The sequence below is a fragment of the Macaca thibetana genome, chromosome 19, assembly GCF_024542745.1.
Source record: "Macaca thibetana thibetana isolate TM-01 chromosome 19, ASM2454274v1, whole genome shotgun sequence".
Taxonomy (NCBI): domain Eukaryota; kingdom Metazoa; phylum Chordata; class Mammalia; order Primates; family Cercopithecidae; genus Macaca; species Macaca thibetana.
The window spans coordinates 23,243,701-23,270,447 of NC_065596.1; the positions used below are offsets into that span (position 1 = coordinate 23,243,701).

The 26,747-nt window shown below is 61.2% G+C and overlaps 2 protein-coding genes across 19 annotated transcripts in view; one reads left to right on the forward strand and one right to left on the reverse strand.

Annotated features, from left to right (window-relative positions):
* The window catches only part of ARHGAP45 (Rho GTPase activating protein 45), a 44,317-nt gene extending 17,891 nt beyond the window's left edge, over positions 1-26,426 (reverse strand). For 2 of the 18 annotated variants that reach the window (XM_050771053.1, XM_050771059.1), the window contains exon 1: positions 11,302-11,305. Coding sequence is in view for 4 of the 18 variants with exons in the window: in XM_050771048.1 (XP_050627005.1) it covers positions 5,218-5,558; positions 7,633-7,741; positions 8,820-9,030; positions 9,106-9,332; positions 10,187-10,324; positions 10,412-10,600; positions 11,062-11,234; positions 11,339-11,443; positions 11,577-11,863; positions 11,997-12,187; positions 12,275-12,412; positions 14,167-14,355; positions 17,263-17,343; positions 17,418-17,528; positions 17,733-17,797; positions 17,876-18,013; positions 18,102-18,168; positions 18,372-18,444; positions 18,528-18,612; positions 18,828-18,971; positions 23,645-23,975; positions 26,174-26,311 (3,531 nt within the window). In the remaining 14 variants the exon portion in view is untranslated. The other 16 variants (XM_050771062.1, XM_050771067.1, XR_007721657.1 and 13 more) reach the window with 15 other exon arrangements.
* TMEM259 (transmembrane protein 259) overlaps positions 1-26,747 on the forward strand; it is a 202,452-nt gene that overhangs the window by 120,778 nt on the left and 54,927 nt on the right. The gene's annotated exons all lie outside the window — the stretch shown is intronic.

Below are 26,747 nucleotides of genomic sequence, written 5' to 3' on the forward strand. Positions count from 1 at the left end.
TCCCCTGGCGCTCGGGAGGGGCGTAAGGGCGGAGGGCGCTGTGCCTCTGTCGCCAGTGCCTGTGCGCCGCAGCCCTCGGCCTGGTGCCGCTTGCGGGAGCCGCAGGTTCCTTGTCCTGAGCCAGTGTCCAGGGGGACACGCAGAGGAGGCCCGGCACGGGGCGTGTCCCTGCCTGTGTATCGCACACTCCTGAGCCAGTGTCCAGGGGGACACGCAGAGGAGGCCCGGCACGGGGCTTGTCCCCGCCTGTGTATCGGACACTCCTGAGCCAGTGTCCAGGGGGACACGCAGAGGAGGCCCGGCACGGGGCGTGTCCCCGCCTGTGTATCGCACACTCCTGAGCCAGTGTCCAGGGGGACACGCAGAGGAGGCCCGGCACGGGGCGTGTCCCTGCCTGTGTATCGCACACTCCTGAGCCAGGCCGCCGTGCTGTGATGGGCAGTCAGCAGAGCAGTTTAGTCCCTGGCCCGCCGGCTGCGGGGTTCACGCAGTCACACAGAGCGGTACCCCGTGTGGGGAAGAGGCCACCCTGCAGCTCTGAGGGTCGCCCCTGGAGGCGTGTGACGGATGGAAACACGTCCGAGTTTCCACGGCCTCATCACTGCTCATGACAGAGGCCCTTGATGAGCGGAGAGGCTGGTGGGGCTGGCAGTGGGATTTTCTGATTTATGACGTGGGGTGTGTTGGGGCACACGAGTAAACTCTATGTAGCTTGAGGCAGGAAATGGGAGTTGGGGTTGTCTGGGCCCCTCCGGGCCGTGCCTGAGCGCCCCTCTCTTCCAGTCCCTGGTCGACATGGCCCCCAAGTACATCCTGGAGCAGTTTCTGCAGCAGGAGCTGCTCATCAACATCACGGAGCACGAGGTGGGCGCCCGCCGTGGAGCCTGCGTGGGGCCGGCAGAGATGCAGGGTTTGTGGGTGGCCAGGAAGATGTGGGGTCTGGGGCCCAGGGTGGGTGCTCCCGTTAGTGCGTGGAGAACAGGGGTTCTCAAAGGGTGGCCCGGGCCCTGCAGCAGCCAAACCCGGGAGCTTCCTAGGAATGCAGATCTGCAGGCCCACTCCAGCCTGTAGAACGGGACTGTTGGGGGTGTGGAGGGAGCCTAGTGCTGCCGACATGGCAGGAGGGGTCCCAGCGGGAGCCGGCTGTGCCCTGCCCGTCTGCCTCAGAAGCCTGTGCAGCCGGGGTGCGGGGGTCGGGGGAGGGGGGTTCGGGGCTCTTGTCCATCTGGAGGCACAGGGGCTGTGGTGGCGCCTGGGAGCCGTGGGGTCTGGCCAGCCCTCGGTGATGCCTGGTGGCTTCCTCTCGGCAGCTGGTCCCTGAGCACGTCGTCATGACCAAGGAGGAGGTGACAGAGCTGCTGGCCCGATAGTATCCTTTCCAGCCCCTGTCCCTTGAGACTTCCGCGTCCCCCTCCCCCTCCACGGCTCCGTCTGGCATTTTCCTGACCCTGCTTCCCAGTAAGCTCCGAGAGAACCAGCTGCCCAGGATCCAGGCGGGGGACCCTGTGGCGCGCTACTTTGGGATAAAGCGTGGGCAGGTGAGCCTTGCAGGAAGAAGGGGCCCTGGGGCTGCTTTGAGCTGACCACTCCGAGAAGGGGCTTCTCTTCCTCCGTGACAGCCCCGCCCCTCAACCCAGGGCCTAGAGGGGACCTCGAGACCACACCCCCAATCCTCCCCTCTTAAAGCCAGGGTTACTAGGCCCAGAGAAGAGTGTGACCCAGGTTCCCGGGGAGCGGGTCCTGCAGCCCAGGGTCAGCATTTTGGGCCCCTGCCGGCCATCCCCAGCCCGTGGGCTGCCCGCCTGCTGTCTGGTGACTGCAGTGAGGCCCCTCAGGCGTTCCCAGCCCCTGCTCTCTGTCTCTGCAGGTGGTGAAGATCATCCGGCCCAGCGAGACGGCGGGCAGGTACATCACCTACCGGCTGGTGCAGTAGCCACCGCCTGACAGGTGAGACGGCCAGAGGGACAGGCACTGAGGCGGGGGTGTTGTTCCCTCCAAGCTGTTCTCACTTCGTCCAGCAGCAAACCCGTCCTAGCACCAGCCCAGCTGGGCCACCAGGCGCTCCCAGGACATCTCCAGCCCCCACCTGACTACGCGGGGCGTGCATGTCCCCCGCCACTGACCCACCTTAGAAGCGAGACACGGGTGGGTGTGCGGCGGGCCTCTCCAGAAGAGGGTTTAGAAACCTGCCTGGAGAGCCCAGCGCTCGGAGAGGGGGGGCGGTTTCAGGCTACCCCTTCCCGGCGTGGGCACCTGGGGAGGGACTGGCCTGAGTCAGGAGCGGGACAGCCTTTGCTCACGTGAGAACCTCGCAGCTCCCCTGGACTCTGGTCCTGGCGAGGTGCTTTCCTGGCAGGCAGCCCCACTTCACACTCAGCCCAGGGGTGGGGCTTGGCCTGGTCTGATGCTGGCACAGTTGCTTTGAGGTCAGAGCCACTGCCCACACCTGTGTGACCGCTGGGCACAAGTGAGCCGCCCAGCCTCTGCAGTGTGGCCTGGGCCTCCTCCCGCCGGGCCTCCTGCACCTCCTTATCGCTCAGTAGTGGACGTTGGGCTGTCCTGGGCTGACTAGATCTGCCCCACTCGTGTGACCACCCTCCACTTCTTTCCCAGCCCCTAGAGGCAGACACACAGACAGTGACCCCCATCCCTGCAGGACGGACGCCCCTGCCCTGCCAGAGTCCAGCCCCCCAGCTCTCACGGCTGCTGCTTCTCTGGACTCCCCAAGGCAGGTGGCCTTCACCCAAGTTCTCCCGTCCTGGGGTGAGGCCCAGCCGGCCCCATTCACCTGTGGATTTGTGCAAGATGCAGCCTCAGAAGAGACAAAGCCCCTGAGGGAGGTCACCTGGGGGCAGTTGGTGCTGGGCCCCCTCTGTTGGGGGTTTGCGGTCCCGGTCTCCCACCAGCCACTGCTTCCTCCCGGGCTCTCAGCCTTCTACCCCTTGTCTTCCTTTCCTCGGGGGCCCTGAAGCGTGGTGGCCCCCGCCCAGCCTCGGCTCCTTACTCCATTCACGGCTGTGCACACCCTCGAGCCACCAGGGTGTGAGATTCCAGCTCTGGAGTTTTCGGTTGTTGGAGGAGGTTGGGTGTTTTCAAACGTTAAAGATGTTTTGAGCAAATAAATTTACTTGATATGAAAACCAGGCCTACTGAAAAGGTATTTAGCAGGTGGCCTTGCGTCTCCCCAAGCACACGAGGTCGGCTTGGCAGGCGGTCCCTCCTGCTGGCATTCTCTGGCCCTGGCTTCGGAGGTCAGCGCCTCCCCAGGCCCTCACCCCGCCCTCCCACTTGTGCTCCTGGATCAGGCGTGAGCGTGTCTCCCTCCCTTCCCTTGAGGGTGTGGAGTTCTCTGGTGTGTGCAGCTGTGGTTTGTGGCCAGTTCCTTGTATAGACGTTTGGGATCTGGCTCTACTTCCCCCTTTTGTCTGATTTCAGAAGGCCTCGCCTGCCCAAGTTTAACCCAGCTGCCTGTGTTTATTTCACAAGAGCTTTATGAGGATGTAATTCACCCTTGTGTGATGGGTGGTCTGCAGGGCTCCCGACGCCCAGGCTGGGGATGGCGCAGTGCAGCCCCGCAGGGATCTTTAGGTTAAGTCTGATGGTGTGTGACAGGGACGGTGCTTCCCCTTCTCTCCAAATGTGCTTTTTTCAAAATCGTTTCGGCCAAAGCAAGCCAGACACAAAAGGACAAACACTGATTTCACTCCTAGGAGGTCGCTAGAGTCGTCAGAGCCTGGAAGCAGGATAGGGGTGCCCGGGGCTGGGGACGGGGATGGGGACAGCGTGTGTCATGTGCACAGTCATAGTTTGGGAAGATGAGAACATTCTGGAGGCCGGGTGCGGTAGCTCACGCCTGTAATCCCAGCACTTTGGAGGCCGAGGTGGGCAGATCACTGGAGGTCAGGTGTTCGAGACCAGCCTGGCCAACATGGCAAAACCCTGTCTCTACTGAAAATACAAAAATTACCTGGGCGTGGTGGCTCATGCCTGTAATCCCAACTACTTGGGAGCTGAGGCAGGAGAATCTCTTGAACCCAGGAGGTGGAGGTTGCAGTGAGGCTCAAATAGGAGGATCGCTTGAGCTCGGGAGTTAAAAGACCAACCTGGGCAACACAGAGAAACCCCTCCCCTCTGCAAGAAACTTAAAAGATTACCTGGGCACAGTGGCTCACACCTGTAATCCCAACACTTTGGGAGGCTGAGGTGGGAGGATCATTTGAGGCCAGGAAGTCAAGGCTGCAGTGAGCTACGATTGTGCTACCATACTCCAGCTTGGGCCGCGGGGTTACACCCTGTCTCAAACAAAACGCAGTTCCACGGGCGTATGGGCCACGTTTCCAGTGCTTGGTGGCCACGTGGGGCTGGCGTGTGGAACCTCAGAGCTCAAGAACACGTCCGTCATCTGGAACGTTCTCCTGGACTGCCCTGGGCTGCAGGTGGACACGACATGGTCATTCGATGCCTGAGTGTCGGCACAGCCTGTCGTGAAGACCACCTGGGCTCCCACCTCGCGGGGCCCGGTGGCAGGGGGTTTCCCTTCCTCACATCTCCCCTGGGAGGCGGCCCAGGGCCACGCTGCGGGGCTACGTCCCCTCCCTGGCCCCTTCCAGGCTGGCAGCTGCCACAGAAAACACCCGATTAAAACCTTTATTTCAGCAAAATACACGTGCCTGTGAAAAGCTACACGGTGGCTTCCGAGAGGCCCCACTGTGTACCTAAGCCCCAGGTGGCCACACCTGGTGTTCTGGAAAAGGGAGTCTAGGGCCAGTATTGAGGCCCTGCCGTACTGCACCCTGGACGCCGCACCAGACCCCAGCCTCCGCCCCCATCCACAGCTCCCAGAATGGTTTCCGGAGTCCCTGCAACAGACCTGTGAGAGGCGGGGCAGGGCCTGCCGTCCCTGTGATGACCGGGGCATGCGGTCAGCTCCCTCCATCCACACAGCCCTGTGGGCACCAGCACGGCCACCGCGACTTCACTAGACAGCAGTGTTCTCAGCTCAGCTGGGCCGGGGCGCGGGGGAGATCGCAGGGCACACCCCGCGGCCCTTGTGCTCCTGGAAGCTTCCGGGAGGCGGCGCGTGCTGCCAGGACAACCAAGTCCAGGTGCTCTCAGCAGCGACTCCAGGACGGGACCCCAGGACGGCGCATAGAGCCCCCCTGGAGGGACAGGAGCAGGCGAGAGAGAAGCCACCTGTGGTCCCGGCCCCGCCCCAGCTCACACGAACTCAGGCCGCCTCTCCCTGCAGGAGCCCAGCGCGATCCGCCCGCCACGGAGCCTCATGGTGGGCAGTGGGGCCTGCAGCACGTTGTTGGACTGGTTTGTGTTGAATCCTGAGAGCTGCCGGGCCGGGTCGTCCTCGTCCCCGTCCTCCCGGGCGGTGGCCTCCAGCCGCTCCTCGCTGCCGCTGTGGCTGCCAGAAGCCTCCTCCAGGCTGGCCTCACTCTGCTGCTGCTCCAGGAGGCTGAGGCGGCGCAGGGCACTGGCCTCCGATGACGACAGCAGCTCGGAGGCCTCCTCTAGGTCCGAGTCCGAGTCGTTGGACACAACTCGGGATTCTGAGACAGGGAGACAGAGATGGAGGAGAGGCAGAGATGGGGAGAGACAGATGCAGAAGAGACAGAGGACAGGTGGGGAGAGAGACAGAGAGATGGGGAGGGAGATGGAGGAGAGACAGATGGAGGAGAGGTGGGGAAAGACAGACGGGGAGAGACAGAGATGAAGAGACAGACGGGGAGAGACGGGGAGAGAGATGGAGGAGAGACAGATGGGGAGAGACGGAGGAGAGAGAGACAGAGGAGAGAGAGACAGGGGAGAGAGAGACGGGGGAGAGAGAGACGTGGAGAGAGAGAGAGATGGGGGAGAGAGAGATGGAGGGGAGAGAGAGAGAGGGGGAGAGAGAGATGGGGGGAGAGAGGAGAGAGAGAGAGAGAGATGGGGAGAGAGAGAGGGGAGAGAGAGATGGGGAGAGAGAGATGGAGAGAGAGAGAGGAGGAGAGACAGATGGATGGGGGGAGAGAGATGAGAGGAGAGAGAGAGATGAGGGGGGAGAGAGAGAGAGAGGGGGAGAGAGAGAGATGGGGGAGAGAGAGAGAGGGGGGAGAGAGAGAGATGGGATGGAGAGAGAGAGAGATGGGGGGGAGAGAGAGATGGGGGAGAGAGAGATGGGGGGGGAGAGAGAGAGATGGGGGGAGAGAGAGAGAGATGGAGGGGGAGAGAGAGAGAGGGGGGAGAGAGAGAGGAGGGGGGAGAGAGAGATGGGGGGAGAGAGAGATGGGGCGAGAGAGAGATGGGGGAGAGAGAGAGGGGGGGAGAGAGAGAGATGGAGGGGGGAGAGAGAGAGATGGGGGGGGAGAGAGAGATGGAGGGGGAGAGAGAGATGGGGGGGAGAGAGAGATGGCGGGAGAGAGATGGAGGAGAGAGAGATGGGGGAGAGACAGATGGGGGAGAGATGAGAGAGACAAGGGGAGGGACAGAGAGAGAGGACAGGGAGTGAGGAGGAGGAGGAGAGAGATGGGGAAGAGACAGAGATGGAGGAGGAAAGGAGAGAGGGGTGTTGACAGTCTGGCTCTGTGTCCCCACCTAAACCTCATCTTGTAGCTCCCCTAATTCCCACGTGTTGTGGGAGGGACCTGGCGGGAGATGGCTGAATCGTGGAGGAGAGTCTTTCTGGGCTGCTCTCGTGATAGTGAATGGTTTTCACAAGATCTGATGGTCTAAAAAGTAGAGTTTCCCGACACAAGCTCTCCCTTTGCCTGCCACCACCCATGCAAGACGTGACTCGCTCCTTGTTTTCCGCCACGGTTGTGAGGCCTTCCCACCTACATGAACTGTAACTCCACTAAACCTCTTTCTTTTGTAAATTGCCCAGCCTCAGGTATTTCTCTCTTTTTGAGACCAGAGTCTCGCTCTGTTGCCCAGGCTGGAACGCAGTGGCACGATCTCGGCTCACCGCAACCTCCGCCTCCCCGGTTCAAGCAATTCTCCTGCCTCAGCCTCCTGAGTAGCTGGGATTCCAGGCACCTGTCACCACACCCGGCTAATTTTTGTATTTTTAGTAGAAACCGGGTTTCACCATGTTGGTCAGGCTGGTCTCAAACTCCTGACCTCAAGTGATCCACCTGCCTCGGCCTCCCGAAGTGCTGGGATTACAGACGTGAGGCACCGCGTCTGGCCTCAGGTGTTGATCAGCAGTGTGAAAACAGACTAATACAGAGGTACCGTAACTAGATGCGGCACTCAGGGCTGGCTGCCTCTGACAGGTGGCGCCAGCCCCACCTGAGTCAAACCCCCAGCCCCGTGCCCTTCTCTAGAAAATGAGGCTGCTGCAGGAAAGGCACTTAGCCTGGCCAGGTGCACCTGGAGCCTTACACAGCGTCAGCCGCACGTTCACGTTACCGGTTTCTGAGTGCGGGGTAGGCGCCTCAAAAGGCACTGCCTTGCCTCTGTTTGCAGCTGGTTAAAAGAAAATGAACGAGTAGCTCACAGGTGTGGTCTCCGTGGCAGACAAAATCCACAGAACGTGCTGCGCCGTGGACCCTGCCACGTGTGCACAACTAGGTCATGGCACCTGCGCCCACGGGTGGCACACGCCAGCCTCCCTTGGGGCTGTTCGGGCAACCACTCACTCACCTCTGCACCCGTCCTCCGCAGCCTCCTGCAGGGGGTACACCACCCCCTCGCCCGCCTCCAGGTACGGCACCTGGATGACCACCTCAGCTCGCTGGCTGGATGACTCGTCCTGCAAGGGCAGAAAGGAAGTCAGGGAGGGGCCAGGGCTCCATTTTCCATGTTACAAATTAACAAACACACCACACAGCCCCTAACAGCTACTGACACCCGCTGCTGCCCAGGCTGTGACCACACTGGCCATTCCCACAAGGAACACGGGACGGGAATTTCTGAAATTCCGCTCCTCTTGCCACCCACGGCTGCTCCTGTCCCCATCTGTGGTTTCTCCCGAGAGCTTCAAGAGCACAGGACGGAAAGGCCATACCCAGCACAGACACCGTCAGAGCTGTGGGCCCCACTGTCCTGAGACCGCACCCCAGGCGGTCTGTCCTCAGCCAAGAGCAAACCCGGGAAACTGCACCCACTAAACGCCCACAGAAGATGGATTGAAAAAATACGAGAGGCCGGGCGCGGTGGCTCACACCTGTAATCCCAGCACTTCAAGAGGCCAAGGTGGGGTGTGGATCACTTGAGGTCAGGAATTCGAGACCAGCCTGGCCAAAAAAGTGAAACCCCATCTCTGTTAAAAATACAAAAATTAGCCGGGCATGGTGGCGGGCGCCTATAGTCCCAGCTACTCGGGAGACTGAGGCAGGAGAATCGCTTGAACCTGGGCAGCGGAGATTGTGGTGGGCTGAGATCGCCCCATTGCACTCCAGCCTGGGCAACAGAAGCGAAACCACAACTCCTAGACAGGAAACTCTGAAGCAGGGGATTGACCTCGCAGCAGAGTGCAGTGGCAGCTCGGGTGGCTGTGGACACAGGGGCTAGCGTGCTGCTTGTGGCTGCAGGCAGCACCGGGGTGGGAAACGGGGAAGGAGGGTGCCTGAAAGGTGAGGCCCAATGCCAGCCCCAAGGGAGAGCGGAGGGGCCGCCGCAGAGCCTTTGCATCTCTGCCAGATTCAGTGCAGACTTCGCGCAGTTCTTTGCATGAAAGACAAAAAGACACAGGCCTCTCGAAGTACCCCGTCCAAACCAAATTATCTCCCTGTGGTTCCTTGGGCTTCATCCCACAACGACTGTCCCCAGCAGCGCCCCCTGCTCCCCAAGCCCCGAGTGGACAGCCCTGGTCAGGCCCACACCCTCACCTGGCCCCCGGGGGTCTCCTCTGGCTCCTCCTCGAAGACCAGCCCGTAGTGGACGATGAGAGTCTCGATGACGCGGGCCTGGTGGGGGTAATCCACCAGGGAGGAGAGGGACACGGTGGCCTCGGTGGGCCGTGGCCGAAGCAGCGTGGGCCCGAACACGATGCCCAGGTTCCCAGGGGTCATCTTGTTGTCCTGCTCCACCTCCACGATCCTGCGGGGCGGGCAGGGCCAGGTGCTGAGCGGCTCCCGGGACCCCGAGCCCTCCACCCCATATGCCGGGCCTCACCTGCGTAGGTGCCGCAGCAGGTACTGCAGCGAGGCCCGGTTCTCGAGCGGCAGGTCCCGCAGGAGCTCCCGCAGCCGACCTGCCATGGCCACCATCACTGCCTCGCTCTCCGAGCCGTCCTGACGACCCCGGGACGCCGCCTTGGCCTCGGCCTCTGCCTTCAGGCTGTCCTTCGCCAGCCCCACGAGCTCGTGGTAGAGGCGGAAGGAAATGAGCGGCTCGGGAAGCTGTGCGGTGTCAAGGGTCAGCAGGTGTTGGTGGGCCTGGCCCAGCCCCCACGCGTGCCTACCACGTGCGCAGCCTCAGCCCCACCCCCACCAAGCACTGGTCACGCCCCACCGAGCTCGGGTTCTACCCAGAGCAGCCTCAGTCCCCTTTCTCGCTCTGGCCACGCCCACCCCGCCCTGCAGGTACCCCAAAAAGCTCAGGCTCTACTCAGCAGTCTGACCCCTTCCCCACCACCTGAAAAGTGCTGGTCCCACTCCCATCCCAGCCCAGCTCCGCCCTTCCCCAGACACGACCACGCCCCTAACCCCAGCCCCGCCCTTCCCCGGCCATGACCACGCCCCTAGCCCCAGCCCCGCCCCTGCCAAGCCCTAGTCACACTCACCCTGCCCCAGCCTCACCCCACCAAGCCCAGGCCCCACCCCCAGCCCTGCACTTGTCTAGCCTCAGCCCCTCCCCTAGCCTCATACGGGTCCCTGCCAAGCACTGGACACGCCCATTCTGCTCTGGCCACGCCCCACCGAGCCCCGGCCCCGCCCCAACACAGCGTCAGGTGTGCTTCTGCTGTGGGCACACCCCTGCCACGTGCTGACCCAGCCCCCACCTGGCCCCTCCTGTCCCTGTCCGTGCCCCGACACAGAACTGCCCCGTCCAGCTCCTACCATGACCACGACCCCAGCCTCAGCAGTGCCCCGCCAGGCACTGTCCCGCCCACCCTGTCCCGCCCACCAAGCCCCGCGTTGCGCCAGTCCTGCTCCAGCTCAGTCCTGTTCCAGCTCCAGCACCCCCACCCCACCTCCTCCTGCCTGGCTACGCCCCTTCCAGGCTCCGCTTGGCCACCTCCGGTGGGTCTCACCTGGCGCAGGTAGAGCTTGAGAACGTTGCTGATGTCGTGGGGCGAGGCCTGCGACAGCTCGACCAGCTCCTTGCCGTTCTCGAAGGCCTGGCACAGCTTCTCCACGCGCGTCTTTACCCCATTGACCCGGTAGATGCCCTGCGGGAGCCCAGAGGTGGGGAGGCCTGTCAGCCTCGGCCCACGCCCGCCTCCCCACTGGGAGCCGCCTCCACCCCCCCACCTTACCTTGGTGCGCAGCGCCCGCCGCTCGATCTCGCAGACGCACTTCTTGACAATGAAGGGCACGCCGTCGGGGGCGCTGCGGGCCGCCTGGCTGAAGTCCTGGCCGAACAGCTGTAGGCGGCCCTGCAGCTTCTTGTGCCCGCACTGTATGGCCAGCGTCTCCAGACATTTCTTGTGGCAGGCCAGGCAGCACTGGGGGCGGCCAGAGTGAGTGAGCCAAGCCCCGGGACGCCCAGCCCAGTGCAGCCCCCAGCGGCTCCACCCCACCTCCCCGGGGCCGCTCACAGTCCCCCACACGGCAGCTTCTGTAAACACAAGCTGGACAGTGGCTCCTGGCTTCCACCCCAGGGGTGATCCCGCCTGCCTGCCGCTCCAGCCTCCTCTCCTTCCCGCCCCTTGGTTTCCTGGCCACAGCTCCAAGGCCTTTGCCCTCCAGGTCTTCTGGCCACAGCCCCAGGGCTCTTCACACTCCAGGTCTACCCCCTGCAGGCCTCGCTGCCTCAGAGCCAACACTGCCCCCCAAACCTAAAAGGGCCCACCCCACCCCTCCATTCACCTCCTTCCAAAGGCGCCCGACTGCTCCCTGCTCCGGGCCAGACCTTCCCGAGGGCACCCCAAAGGCTCCCAGCTGTCCGTCGGGGCGTCCCACTCACCTCCTCGCACTCAGCACCCTGGAAGTAGACGTAGCTGTTGCACTCGCGGCACTTGGCGGGTGTACGGAGCTTCCGGAGCCGGTGAGTACGGGCCGCCTTGGACAGCCCCTCGTGGCGGAACGGCCCACTGGGCACAGCCACCGGCAACTCAGGGGTCATGCCGTTGAGGTCAGCTGCGGGCAGCACAGGCGGCCGGTGTCACCAAGGCAGGTCAGGGCCAGGTCCCTGGACTGTGTCCAACCCCCCTCTCTCTCCAGCCCCGTCAGGGGACCCTCACCCTGCTCAAAGGCTGAAGCCCCAGCTCCACCCTCCGGGTCCACCAGCTCCTCCGTGGACGACATGGTGCCACTGGATGATGTCCGCTCGAACTTCTTAAAGTCCCCTGGGCGGGAATCAGGGCCATTCAGACTCCCCGAGCCAGGGGGGGTGCCCTCCATCACCCGTGGTGCGTGAAGCCCTGAGGCCCAGGAGAGGCAGCAGCTCCACCCCCCAGCCCGCCAGAGAGCCTCCGTCACCTGTGCCAGGGCCGGTGTCCAGCCCACTGTCCGAGTCTGAGATCGAGAGCGGCCATGACTTGTGAACCTGGTGTCCTCGCCCGGCTGGAGAAAGAGGTGTCCCTGGTGAAGGGCCAGGGTGGACCGCAGGGAGCCAGCATCCGCCCTGGGGCCCGGCCGGACACTCACCCCGGCGCTCCTTGGCAGGTGCGCCCTCAATGCCTTCCTCTGGGGGGCTGCCGGCAGCCTCCGGCCCCGCCACATCACTCACGTTGAAGCTGCTCTTCCGGGCACGCAGGACGGGGGACCTGGTGAAATAAACCCGGAGGAGGGGCGGTGATGGGGGGCAAAGCAGCTTCATCTTCACGCCCCCGATGGAGGGAAGCCCGGCTCCCAGGCAGGGCCCTGTGCGCCGGGGACCGGGCAGCTGGGTGGCCTTACCAAGCGTTGGCAGACACGTGGGGCTCGAAGTCGTAGTGCACATCGGGCTCCTGGTCCCGCTGCAGCTGGCGCACGTGCGAGGCGTACTGCTGGCCCGGGTCGTACAGCTTGCTGCTCTCACACAGCATCTGGAAGTGCACGGGCAGTGGCGCCGTCTGCATATGCATCATCTGATAGTAGGAGATGGTGGCCTGCGGGCGGCACCCGAGAAGGGCGGGGTCAGGAGGAGGCGGCCCGGTCCGCCATCGCCGCCCAGGCGGCCGGAGCACCCCACGCACCGACTTGATGGTCTGGTCGCTCTGCCGGATGACCTCCTGGATTTGCCGCAGGGCTGTCACCTTGGTATCCTCCAGCTCCTGCTTCTGCGTCTTCGCGTCCGCCACGCAGGTGCGGTAGGTGGCCATAGCTTCCTCCGCCTGCGGTGGGGGCCGGGCACACAGAGGGAGGCCTCAGCCTGGGGTGCAGGACTCAGAAACCTCAGGGAGGCCGGGCTCAAGCCTGTCACCCCAGCGCCTCCGGATGCCACAGTAGGAGACTTGCTTGAGGCCAGGGGTTCGAGACCAGCCTGAACAACATGGTGAGACCTGCCCCCCACCATCTCTTTTTTTTTTTTTTTTTTTTTGAGACGAAATCTTGGTCTGTAGCCCAGGCTGAAGAGCAGTGGCGTGATCTCAGATCACTGCAACCTCCACCTCCCGGGTTCAAGCGATTCTCCTGCCTCAGCCTCCCGAATAACTGGGATTACCGATGCCCCCTCTCACCCACCATGCCCGGCTAATTTTTTGTGATTTTAGTAGAGAGATGGGGTTTCGCCATTTTGGCCAGGCTGGTCTCGAACTCCTGACCTCATATGATCTGCCCGTCTCAGCCTCCCAAAGGGCTGGGTTTTCAGGTGTGAGCCACCACGCCCAGCCTTAGACCCCATCTCCATAAAAAAATTTTTATTTTTTGAGACGGGGTCTCACTCTGTCACCCAGGCTGGAGTGCAGTGGCACGATCTCGGCTCACTGCAAGCTCCGCCTCCCGGGTTCACGCTATTCTCCTGCCTCAGCCTCCCAAGTAGCTGGGACTACAGGCGCCCACCACTATGCCCGGCTAATTTTTTGTATTTTTAGTAGAGATGGGGTTTCACCGTGTTAGCCAGGATGGTCTCAATCTCCTGACCTCGTGATCCACCCGCCTCGGCCTCCCAAAGTGCTGGGATTACAGGCGTGAGCCACCGTGCCCGGCCCCCAGCTAATTTTTAAAAAATTCTTTTTTTTTTTTTTTTTTTTTTTTTTAATTTTTAAAAAATTCTTGGCCAGGTGCGGTGGCTCACGCCTGTAATCCCAGCACTTTGGGAGGCCGAGGCGGGCGGATCACGAGGTCAGGAGATTGAGACCATCCTGGCTAACACGGTGAAACCCCATCTCTACTAAAAATACAAAAACAAATTAGCCGGGCGTGGTGGCGGGCACCTGTAGTCCCAGCTACTTGGGAGGCTGAGGCAGGAGAATGGTGTGAACCTGGGAGACGGAGCTTGCAGTGAGCCGAGATTATGCCACTGCACTCCAGCCTGGGCAACAGAGCAAGACTCCGTCTCAAAAAAAAAAAAAAAAAAAAAAAAAAAAAAAGCCGGACCTGGTGGCAGGTCCCTGTAATCTCAGCTACTCAGGTGGCTGAGGCAGAAAATTGTGTGAACCTGGGAGGTGGATGTTGCAGTGAGCTGAGATCTCCCCACTGCACTCCAGCCTGGGCAACAGAACGAGACTTTGTCTCAAAAAAGCAAACCAGCTGGGCACAGTGGCTCACACCTGTAATCCCAGCACTTTAGGAGGCCGAGATGGGCGGATCATGAGGTAAGGAGATCGAGACCATCCTAACAGAGTGAAACCCCATCTCTACTAAAAATACAAAACAATTAGCCGGGCATGATGGCGGGCACCTGTAGTCCCAGCTACTTGGGAGGCTGAGGCAGGAGAATGGCGTGAACCGGGGAAGCGGAGCTTGCAGTGAGCTGAGATCACGCCGCTGCACTCCAGCCTGGGCAATAGAGTGAGCCTCCGTCTCAAAACAACAAACAAAAAAACCCCACAAAACCAAAAGCAAAGGACTGGAAGTGGTAAATGTCACATCAAGCATTGGATCTCCTCCTCCAGGGCCCTCCAGCCCCGCCTCTACCCTCCGTCACCTTGTTCTTCGCCTCCTCCTCCAGCCGCCGCCGCTTGTCCAGCGTTTTGGTGACTGTGCTGCCCGCTCCCAGAGTGGTGCCAGCCTGCTCCTCCTCTGCCTTGGCCACGAGGAAGCGAGCCTTGTCGTGGTCCTCACAGCGCTGCGTGTAACCCTGCTTGGCCTTGCGCAGGTTAGACTCCGCCTCTTGCTGTGGGTGTGGGAGCCCGGAGGCCAGTTTCAACCCCATCCTCGGATGGGACTCAGTCTCCCCAGCTCCTCTCTTCCTCCCCACCCCCATTTCTCTCACCAAGACCCCATGGCCCAGCTGGGCACGCAGAGGGCCCTGCACAATCGGCAATGGAAGAACAGGAGGAGTGGCCGGGCGCGGTGGCTCACACCTGTAATCCCAGCACTTTGGGAGGCTGAGGCAGGCGGATCACTTGAGGTCCGGAGTTTGAGACCAGCCTGGCCGCCATAGTGAAACCCCATATCTACCCAAAATATAAAAAATTAGCCGGGCGTTGTGGTGCACACCTGTAATCCCAGCTACTCGGGAGGCTGAGGCACAAGAACGGCGAATAGCTTGAACCCAGGAGGCAAGGGTGGCAGTGAGCCGAGATTGCACCACTGCGCTCCAGCCTGGGCAACAGAGATTCCAGCTCAAAAAAAAAAGAACGGGAGGAGGCACCCGCAACAGGACCCTCGGAGAAATGAGTGTCCTGTGTGCCCACTCTGCAGCCTGGGAAGCTGAGGCACAGCTAAGCTCTGAACAGAGGCTCAAATGGCAGCTCTGCAGGCGCTGACACCAACCCCCACGGGAACAGGCCAGCGTCTCCAAGCTCTGTTGCTTTCACTTCCCTCCTCACAGATGAGAACAGAGAAGCCGCCCAGGCAGGAAGCCAGGCGCCCACAGGAAGAGTACTTAGTCAAAAACCTGTGGGCTTGGGGGCCACACCTCACAACCTGCACCACCAGATTCACATATAAACAAACGGACTCATCCAATTACTAGGAGAAGGCCAGGTGCTATGGCTCACACCTGTAATGCCACTGCTTTGGGAGGCCGAGGCAGGAGGATCGCTTGAGGCCAGGAGTTCGAGACCAGCCTGGCCAACATAGTGAGACCCCCATCTCTACAAAAAAATAAAAAAATTTAGCCAGACGTGGTGGCGCACACCTGTGGTCCTACCCACTCGAGACCAGCCTGGCCAACATGATGAAACCCCGTCTCTACCAAAAATATAAAAATTAGCCGAGCACGATGCCTTACACCTATAATTCCAGCACTTTGGAAGGCCGAGGTGGGCAGAACTCCCGAGGTCAGGAGTTCAAGACCAGCCTGGCCAAGGTAGCGAAACCCCATCTCTACTAAAAACACGCCAGGCGTGGTGGCAGACGCCTGTAATCCCAGGTACTTGGGAGGCTGAGGCAGAAGAATCGCTTGAGCCCAGGAGATGGAGGTTGCAGTGAGCCGAGATCGAGCCACTGCACTCTAGCCTGGGTGACAGAGTGAGACTGTCTCAAAAAAAAAAAAAAAAAAAAAAAAATTCCTGCTACTAACAATCACAGGTTTCTACCTGGCAAAATAGGCCACAAGTAAAAATCAAAAGTCAAATAGTAAATTGTGGGAGGGTAATCGGGGGAGTCTAAAACTCACATGATTAAGGCCTAAGTTCTCTAGTATGTAAAAAGCTCTGACAAATCAATAAGAAGCCACTGTCCAATGCCAAGTAAGCAAAGGATAAGCACTGAGGGTTCATGGAAGAGGAAAAGCACTGCTGTGGCCTGAGAGGGCAGCTCATACACGCACGGCCCTTGACCCAGCAGTTCTATTTTGGGCACTGATCCCAGATAAACCCTCAGGCATCCTTGAGACAGGGGCACAAGCTTGTCATAGCAATGGTGTGTGTAACAGCAACAGCTCAGCCACTCCCAAAACGTCCATGGAATAACCTACTCAATCTCCCCAGCTGAGCCCTGCACAGCCAAAAAAAGGGGTTCCAGCTGCTTCATGCTGACTGATATGGGGTGAGCCTCTCTATACGGAGGTGAGGATAAAAACCAGAGGCAGAACAGGGCATGAGGTAAGCTGTCCTCGCGTGTACAAAAGAGGGCAGATCCGTGTTTGCTGGTATGTGCTGGAAGGAGCTAGGAGGCTGCGTCTCACCGCAGACCCTGTTAACACGGCTAAAAAGCAAACAAAAACTGGGCAACATAGCATACAAAAAATGCAAAAAAATGAACTGGGTGTGATGGCCGCTGCCTATAGACCCAGGAACTTAGGAGGCTGAGGTGGGAGGATCATTGGAGCCCAAGAAGTCAAGTCTGCAGTGAGGTATGATTGCGTCACTGCAGTCCAGCCTGGGTGACCGAGCGAGACCCTATCTCAAAACAAAGAAGGAAAGAAACAAAAAGGCACTGGTGTCTTTGAAATAACCCAAAAGCGAAGTGGGAAGAGAATACAGGCAGGAAGCCGAGTGGGGTGACTCAAGTCTGTAATCCCGGCACTTTGGGAGGCCGACGCGGGTGGATCAACTGACGTCAGTAGTTCGAGACCAGCCTGACCACTATGATGAAACCCCGTCTCTACTAAAAATACAAAAATTAGCCAGGTGTGGTGCTGTGCTTCTGTAATCCCAGCTACTCGGGAGGCTGAGACAGGAGAATTGTTTGAACCAGGGAGATGGAGGTTGCAGCGAAAGCCGAGATGGTGCCACTGCACTCCAGCCTGCAGCCTGGGCGACAGAGCGAGGCTCCGCTAAAAAATAAAAATAAAAAAAAGTACAGGCAGGAGCATGGAGCTTCTCCAGTTCTGAGAGACCATGAGTCTCCCTCCAACCCGGAGACCTGCTGTTTACAACTGAGGTAGGCACGGCTTCTCCCCATTTCTGCAGGGACAGCAGTGAGCGCCGGTCCTTCCAGGCAGAGCTGGGGGCGGTGGGGCTGGAGCATCTCCAACCCGGTTTGGGGCTCAACCTGCAAGGCCGCGCATGCGCAGGAGGCCGGGGTTTGTGCAGCGCTCACCGCAGGGTCCCCGCTATGGGGCTGGGGTTGGGACTGCGCCTGCGCCGAGACCCGCTGCCCGCCCCCGTCCGCCCCCTCTCGCCCGCCTCACCAGCTTCCTCTGGGCGCGGTGCCAGGCCTCCTTGATCTCCTTCCTGCGCTTCTCGTGTTCAAGCCGCCGCAGGGTCAGGGGCTGGGGCGAGACGGGCTGTGAGTGGGTACCCTGGTGACGCCCCGGCCCAGCCCGCCCATCCAGGCACCACGCACCTGCATGAAGGTCTGGGTCTGCAAGGTGCCCACCGCCTGCACCATGCCGTGGCCGAACTCCAGGTCCTGCTCCAGGGCCAGCGAGTAGATGGACAGGAGTGGCATGTGGGGCTGTGGGTGGGGCACGGGGTCACTGGGTGGAGAGGGATGGAGGCAGGGCGGCCCCAGCACCCCCAGCCACCACCTCCCTGTCCCTGCAGCCACCCCCGTTAATGTAGAGGGGAAGCCCTGCTCTTGGTCCCTGGGTCCTTGAAATGGGGCTGAGACTCACACCCGGGCCCAGGGACCCCCGCCCCGTGCCCGCGGGGCCCCCACCTCTTGCATGACGCTCTGTCGGCAGTTGTGACAGATCTTCTGCAGTCCCTTGGCAAACTCCATCTCTGCGGGCCGGGGAGGGGTGTGAGATGCTGGGACAAGGCCTTCCTCCAGACCCACCCTGCAGGGACCCCAGCTCTCACCCAGCGTCGTCCGCTTCTCCAGATAGCTGATGAGGTCCTTCATGTACTTGGCCATGTTCTTGGCATACAGGAGCGCGGCATCCACGCCCCCCTCACAGCGCTGCAGCAGCACGTCCACCTCCTCGGCGGGCAGGCAACCTGCAGGGAACGCAGGCCTGCTCAGCCTGGCCCGACCCCGGCAATGGCTCACCCCTCAAATGCCTGCCTGTGCTGTGTGAGGGCTTACCGGCATCACAGTCGTCAAGGCCGGGAGGGGTACCCTCACTGCCCGGTCCGTACAGGCTTTCCATGGACTGTAGGATGGAGACGCAGGTGAGACCAGCACCATGCGGGGCCCTGCGCAGTGCCCACCTTTCAGGGAACGGTTGCTGCCCCCCGGACACAGAGGGAAACCGAGGCACACAGGGGCAGCAGGGTGACTGGCTGGGCCCTGCAGACCTGAACCCGGCTGGCCTCCAGAAGCTGGACACAGGTGGCCCCGGCCCACTCCACTCACCTGGCTCGAGTCCCCAGGAGGCACTGCTAGGAGGGTGCTGCTGTCCACTTCACCCATGAGGAACTCGGACACTCTGCAGGACCAGCGGGGTCACCATCGAGAGACACCCGGGCCCCCCACGCTCCCTTGCTCTGACCCACAGGCTCCCGCACTCACGTGCTACTGAAGGCCACAGCAATCGTCTCTAGGGCCTTCTCAAACTCTTGTTTCTCCAGATCATTGTTGCTCTCGTAATGGAAGGCTGGGAAGCAGAGATAAGGGCAAGGAGGTGGGCCCACTCTGGGAGGTGACCATCCCTGCAAGAACTGACCAGAGCCCTCAACCCAGTGGGAACAGCAGGGAGCTGTTGTGCCTGTCAAACTCCTATGCATCCTTCAAAACCCACTTCAAACATGCCCTCCTCCAGGATGCCCTTCCAGGAAGAGAGCCCTCGAAGCCCTGTTCCAGCAGGCTGACCTTTGACCTTGGCAATGAGGGTGCCGGCTGCCGTGAGCGTCTCCACGGTGTTCAGCAGCGGGTACTTGGAGATGATCTGACGCATGACACGCAGGGCCTCACCCAGGCACTCGTGGGCCAGCGGGCGGCGGGCCTCAAGGAGGTCTGCTGGGCAGAGTCGGAGTGAACAGTGGGGTGGGGCTGGTCCCGGGGAAAGTCTGTCCACCTCCTCCCTCTTCAGAGTTCCTGTTCCCAGATGGGGAAACTGAGGCAGAGGTGGGAGAGGGCAGATGCCTGGGGCTCATTTCGAGACTGCGGGGAGGGCACTGTCCCTCCCTGGGCTACTGGCCACATCAGCAAAGGCCAGACCTTGGCCTCGGCACTCTGTGCTGCTCAGAACACGCTTTTCCTGTCCCTCCAGAAAGCAAACTGCCTCTTGTCCTTCAAGCTACAGTCCTGCAGCCCCTTCCTCCATGCAGCCCACCAGGCCCCTTCCCTGCCCTAACCCCTCAGGACTGCTAATAGCCCTGTCCAGGTGTCTCTCTGCCCTTCCTACCTGGGTGAGGAAACTGAGGCATAGAGAGAAGAAGTCATTTCTCAACAGTCACACAGCTTTTCCATCTACACTTAGCTCTAAAGGCATGAGAACGCCAGGCAGAGGGATGCTGCCTGGCTTTATCTCCAGGGCAATAGGGAGCCACAGAAGGTGTTGGAGCAGAAGAGGGTGGTGGAACCTGGCTTTCACTGCCCTCCTCAGCCAGGAGCAGTGGCTTACACCTGTGACCCCAGCACTTTGGAAGGCTGAGCCCAGGAATTCAAGACCAGCCTGGGCAATACAGTGAGACCCTATCTCTGTAAGAAATAAATAACAAGGCCAGACATGGTGGCTCAAGTCTGTAATCCCAGCACTTTGGGAGGCCGAGACGGGTGGATCACGAGGTCAGGAGATCGAGACCATCCTGGCTAACACGGTGAAACCCCGTCTCTACTAAAAATACAAAAAACTAGCCAGGCTAGGTGGCGGGCGCCTGTAGTCCCAGCTACTCGGGAGGCTGAGGCAGTAGAATGGCATAAACCCGGGAGGCGGAGCTTGCAGTAAGCCGAGATCTGGCCACTGCACTCCATCCTGGGGGACAGAATGAGACTCCGTCTCAAAAAAAAAAAAAAAAAAGAAATAAAATAAATAACAAAAAGGTAAATGCCCTTATCGAACGTTCTCAAACGGAAGAAGAAAAAAGCAGAGAGGGCCAAGCATGGTGGCTCACACTGTAATCCCAGCACTTAGGGTGGCCGAGACAGGCAGATCACTTGAGGTCAGGAGTTCGAGACCATCCTGGCCAACATGGTGAAACCCCATCTCTACTAAAAATACAAAAATTAGCGGCGTGGTGGTGCGACCCTGTAATCCTGGCTACTTGGGAGGCTGAGGCAGGAGAATCGCTTGAACTCGGGAGGTGGAGGTTGCAGTGAACTGAGATCGCGCCACTGCACTCCGGGCCTGGGTGACACTCCTCCATCTCAGAAAAGAAGTAAAGGAAAGGGAAAATAAAGAAAGAAAAGAAGGAAAAAAGCAGAGGGTATAGGCGAAACATGGAGAGCCAGGCACACACCATGTAGTGAAAACAAACCCACGGAATTCGTACGAGGGGAAAGGTGCCAGAGAGGACAGAGACCAGCGGGAGGGGCAGTTTTGACACTTGACTGTACCGCTCAGAGAATGCCCCAAATACAAAGTGAAATCTGAAAAAATAACTGCCCGTCTCTTTCGGCACCAAAGACCCCAGGTGAACGTCACCTCCGGGAAGAGACCGCCCGAGTCACCCGCCAGAGATTCCCCACTGGCCGCCGCCGCGCATGAGACCCAGCACTGGAGCACGTCTTCGCTGCTGGATGCGGCGGACTCCGGGAATGGGACTGGGGCTCCAGGAGCTCGGGGAAGCCGCTGGGAGGCCCCGGCCACGCCCCTTCCCGGGACCTTTCTGCCCCGCGCCCGCCACTCCGCGCGCGCGGCCCGGGCCTGCGGCCCCGCGGTCCCCGCGCCGCCCCCCACCCAGGAAGCCAGCGGCCGGCACGACCCCTGCGCAGCGCAGGGATGCCCAGGTGCGCACGGCCAGGCTAGGCGCGCGGCAGCCGCTGCTCCCCCACCGCGGGCGGCAAACGGCCCAAGCGCCACGTGCTCCCGTGCGCGCTTGGGGACCCCGCACCCCGCACCCCGCACCTGTCCCCTCACCTCGGGGACCCGCCCGGCAGCGCACGGGGCCCTCGTCCAGCGCCGGGTGCGCCGTCCCGCAGATACACATGGCGCAGCCGTCGGGGCGCGGAGACCGCGAGCGCGTGGGGCCTGGCGGCTGACCGATGGGGGTCTCCGGTGGCCAAACCGGCTCCGGCCGGTCCGGAGGCCCCGCCCCCGCGAGAGAAACCCCGCCCTGGCGTCCCCTTCGCCCCAGTCAGGGTCCTTCCTTACCCGCAGAGCTTCGAGGTGGGGAGGGTCGAGGACGGGCAGGGAAACTGAGGCCCAGACCTGAAGCCCGGGAACGAGGAAGCCCGGGAAAAGTCGGGGTGACCCCGGGCCGCCCGCACCGTCCATGTGGGCCCCCTCCTAGCTGCCTGCACGCGGATTCCCAAGCTGTGGGGTGGACCCCACAACCATCACTGCAGGCAGGTGGCCCCATTTTATAGACAAGTCACCTGACACCTAGAGAGGGAATGGGCTCGCCAGGGTCTCAGCAGCTGAGAAGCATCGGGACTAGAGCCCACATCCTAGTGGCCAGGGTCTCCTCTGGCCTGGGGCGGCCCCGAGACGCACAGAAGGCGCCCCCAGCCGGGCACGGTGGATCAGGCCTGTTATCCCAGCACTTTGGGAGGCGGAGCCGGGAGAATGGTTTTAACTCTGGAGTTCTAGACCAGCCTGCGCAACATCGGGAGACCCCGGTCTCTACAAAAAGTACAAAAATTGGCCGGGCGCAGTGGCTCACGCCTGTAATCCTGGCACTTTGGGAGGCCGAGGTGGGTGGATCACTTGAGGTCAGGAGTTCAAGACCAGCGTGGTCAACATGGTGAAACCCCCTCTCTACTAAAAAAAAAAAAAAAAAAAAAAAAGCCGGGCATGGTGGCACTCGCCTGTAATCCCAGCTACTCGGGAGGCTGAGGCAGAAGAATCACTTGAACCCAGGAGGTGGAGGTTGCATTGAGCTGAGATCTCACCACTGCACTCCAGCCTGGGTGACAAAGTGAGACTCTGTCTCACACACACACAAAAAAAAATCCAGGCGCGGTGGCTCATGCCTGCTGTAATCCCAGCATTCTGGGAGGCTGAGGCGGGCAGATCATGAGGTCAGGAGTTAGAGACCAATCTGGCCAATATGGTGAAACCCCGTCTCTACTAAAAATACAAAAATTAGCTGGGTGTGGTGGCGCACACCTGTAGCCCCAGCTACTTGGGATCCTGAGGCAGAAGAGTCACTTGAACCCAGGAGGCAGAGGTTGCAGTGAGCCAAGATAACGCCACTGCACTCCAGCCTGGGCAACAGAGTAAGACTCCATCTCACCATCTCAAAAACAATAAAATAAAATAAGCCAGGTACAGTGGCTCATGCCTGTAGTCTCAAGTACTCAGGAGGCAGAGGTGGGAGGTTGGCTTGAGCCCAGGAGTTCAAGGCTACAGTGAGCCTCGATCACACCACTGCACTCCAGCCTGGGCAACAGAGCAAGACCCTGTATCAATCAATCAATCAATCAATCAATAAAAAGAAAAGAAAAGAAAAAAAGAAAGTGTCCCACCCTGGCTGGCCCAGTTCGGACCTCCTGCAGGAGCCTGGGAGCTGAGCCCCGCCCAGGCCAGGCCTCCAAGGAAGCGCCGGGATCGGAAAGGAACCGAGATTAGGGTTTCCCCAGGAAACCAGCCTAGTCCCCGCCCATGGGACCAGATAACCCAGGGGCTCCCACTCCTCCCAGCGGGGACCGGGCCTTCCCCAACTAGCGCCCTGAAGGTGCAGAGGCCACTCCAACACTTGAGGTCCAGTCCTGGCTCTGCCCTGCACTGGCTGGGTGAGCCGGGGGTGAGGGCCTCACTAGAGACTCAGTTTCGTCATCTGTAAAATGGGCGCCTGCCTGGAGCAGATCAGAGCGCCTGGCATGACCCTTGCACTGTGGTTTCTAGGAGGAGCCGGGAGCTGAAGGCAGCACATGAGGTGCCCGCCTGGGCTGCCAGGGACAAACAGGAAGCAGATGAAAATAACTCGGCAGGAAGCAGGGCTGTCAGCGGCCGCGTGGAGGAGAAAACGGAACTGCCGGCCTGCAGGCCTCTGGGTCCCAGCACCTCCAGCCGCCTGATGCCCCCATCCTACCCCTCGCTGTGCCTCCTGAATCTCTTTCCATCCAGACCTCAGCCAACCTCCAGTTTGCTTCGTTCCAAGACACAGATCTGCCCCCATCTGTCCTGTGCTCTAACATCTTCTATAGCTCCCCATTGCCCTTCTGCCTGGCCTTGTCATGCCTTCATCCTACACCAGCGGCACCCCACACCTTGGCCTCCAAATGCATTCTCTGTTTCCATGTTTCTGAGCCCGTGCATGGGACATTTCCTCTGCCTTTCCCTCCTAATTGCCATCAGATCCTTTAAAATAAATAAATAAATTGGGCACCCTCCTGAGCCAGTGTACACTCAGAGACTCCCCCCACCAAACTCCTACACATCCCTCAAAGCCTTAGCTGTCATGGCCTCTTCCACATAGCCCTCCCTGCCATTCCCTTCTGAGCCTCCCCAAGTCCCTCCTTCCATCCTCCCTTGGGTCTGGCTCTGTCTTCCACCCAGGCCTCCGTGTCCCCATGGCTCTCACCGTCATGCAACACACACTCCTTAAGTTTCTCAAGGCCCTCAGCGAAGCGGGCCACGTCGGCCAGCAGATGGGAGATGTCCTCGACGCCGTCTGGGCCGGCGCCCTCGGTAGGCTGCTCGCCCGGGCTGGCAGCTGTCAGCGGGCTCCGGTGGCTCCGGCCCAGTGTCCAGGAGGCGGCACCCGACAGTGGGAAACCAGCTGCACTGGCGTGGCGGCTCAGGCTGGTAGGCCGCTTGAGGGTGCCTGTGGCCTTCGCGCTGGAGGACCCAGTGGATGGCTCCAGGCTTGGTCCAGGGAACACGGCATCAACTCCATCCTTCCTGGGCAGCTCCTTGGACAGGTCCAAGGGGAGCTCGTTAAACGGATTTTCCGGCCTGGACACTGCCTCAGTTTCCCCAGAAATTAAATGGGGCTGTGGAGGGCCATCGTCACCCCGACCCCATAGGGGTCAAAGGCCAGAGGTCACAGGGCCGAGATTTGGTAGCGTACCCCCCCACCTGTTACCCAACATCCTCTTCCCTAGAGCTTTCACAAACAACGGTCCCTACCCAAACCACAGCCGGGGCGGGGCCTGCGAGGAGGCGCGGGAGGGGGGGTCCCCACTTCCTGGTGGGGGTGGGGAGGGTCCTCAGCCCTTCAAGCCCCCCTCAGGCTCCTACAACGCAGCTACTTTAAGTGGAGACACTTCTATGTCTGTACCTCTAAAGGTCCATGGACCCCCAGAGCCTATGGACAGCCCCAGGCCTGTAGACATCCCAGATCCCCCAAGCTTTGTAGACCCCCAGCTTTGCAGACACCCCAGGTCTGGAGACACTCCCCAGCCCTTGAACCTGGTGGATCCCTTTAGAGGATCTGCTGCCCGGTCAAACATCAACCCAATGGCCAGGCCACAGCCCTCCCATCTCAACGGCTCCCAGAGCCCCCAGATTGCCTAAGCCCCCAACCTGCAGCGGCCCAAACCCAACATTGTCCCAACTCGGCACCTTCCCTTCCTGCTCCCTGGGACCCGCGGCCAGCCCTGGATGGAGTGGAGGGAGGCGGCCACTACTCCCAGGGTCCCTACCGTGAGCTGAATGCCGGGGTCCCGGCCTCTCTGCTGTGGCCCCCGCCGTCCCGCCCGGTAGGGGCTGTAACTGGCACGAGCCCCGAGCCGCTGCCCCAGCATGGGCCCCGAGTACAGGGCGGGTCCCTGTCCCCCTGCGGCCGGTGTCAGCTCCAGGTCTGCGCCCGGGCTCCACTCACCCCCGAGGGCTGCGGGCTGGGGCTTCCCGCGCGGTTCTTTTTCGAGATGGAAGGGGTTTTCATGAGATCTCGTTTCTTCCTGGAGAACATGATGGGGCCCAGGCCGGGAGCCCGAGGGGGCGGGCTGGTTCAGGCGGGCTGGGGGTCTCAGCGCTGCAGCTCCCGGCGCTGGCCGCTTCGGGACCACATTGTCGACGGCCACCCCCTCCCCAGCTGTCAGGCCCACGTGACAGGCCCGGCCGTCACTGGCGGGCCCTCCCCGCAACAGGAAAAGGCTTCGGGGAGGCGGCGACGCGGCCTCGCCCCCGACCCTTCCAGGCCTCAGCCTGCAGCTCTGCGGAGTGGGCGCGAAGGTGAGGTCGCAGGCCCCGCCCCCAGCCCCGGGCCGCGCCCCCCGCTTCCGCTTTCGGGAGCTCGGAGCCGCGCGGCTCGCGGGGTGGGACGCGGAGCCCCTGCCTGACGCTGTGGCCCTCGGCGGGCACAGGGCGGCCGCCTGCAGGGCGCTGACCCTCACTCCCGGACGCGACTGGGCGTGCACAGACACGTGTGCACGATGACACGCAGAGACCCGGACCTCCACGCGCACTCAGACACCACCAAGCTCCGGGAGCCTCGCCCTCAGACCCCAGACACATGCACAGGCCGAAGCTGCGCCCCTACAGCCCCCTTTTCCCTGAAGGCAAGCACCCGCTCCACCTCCTCCCCTGCAGACCCTAGGGTGTGGCCGGGCCCGGGAGGTGGGCCAGGTCGAGGACAGGCGGGGAAACTGAGGCCCAGAACCGAAGCCCTGGGTGCAAAGACTTCCAGGAATAGTCAGAACAGTTCACCCGGCCCTGTCCTTGTGGGCCCCGGCGTCAACCCGCTCCTAGGCTGCCTGCACAGGGGTTCCCAAGCTGTAGTGTGGACCCCACCATCGTCAGAATATGCTGAGGACACCTGGTTACCTCTCAGCAGCCCTGTGGGCCGTATCATGTTGCCCCAGATCTCAGCACTGCCCTTAGCTAAGGTCCCCAGCCCCGCCTCCCTTGCTGCATTCCAGTGGCTCCGGACCACCGGACGTGCTGGGCAGCAGGACGCAGGCACCCGTTGCTGATAACAGCCTGAGGCGGCATTGGCCAAGAGCTGGGGCAACTGCAGGCATACAGATCCCAGCCTCCTACCTTCCCCCAACCCCCATCCCCCAGTGTGAACTCTCTCCCCTCCCCAAGTCTCCCTGCTGTCCCCTTCCACAACCCCACTCCCAATCCCAAAACCCCAACCTCTTTCCCAAACCCCATTCCCACCTACCTCGGGTGGGAGGGGCAGATCTCTGGGGCACAGGACATGAAGGCCACAGCCCCTTGCTCCAAGTTCAGCTCTCCAGGCCTGGGTCCAGGTGCAAACCCAGCCTAGCAGACCCTTGAGAACTCTTTGCCCCCGACTCATGGCTCTGAGGGCTGGGATCAGGGGGTGAGGGTCAGCTGAATGTCGGATGGGCTTCTGGCCCGGCCAGGAGGCGTGTGCTCCAGGACAGTGGGCTCCTCTAAGCTTCCCAGGACATTCCTGAGCCCTGACCTCATCCCCACTTCATGGCCAGGCACTTACAGGTACCGCCCTTAGGCGCCAGCCCCACGTGGGCATGCAAGGACCTGGGGATGGTGACCAGGCCCTTATGAGACCTGCACTCGGATCCCCAACTCCTGGGCTGGCCACAGAGGCATTTACAGCTGGGGTCCAGTTAGCTGTAGACACACTCACACACACCTGTGTCCTACGAATCGTCACTTGGCCTATACGGGCACACTCAGCTTGCAAGGGGCCAGCCATATCCACACACATGTGCAGGCAGCTGTGTGGACATGTGTGCAACCTGGTGCAAGAA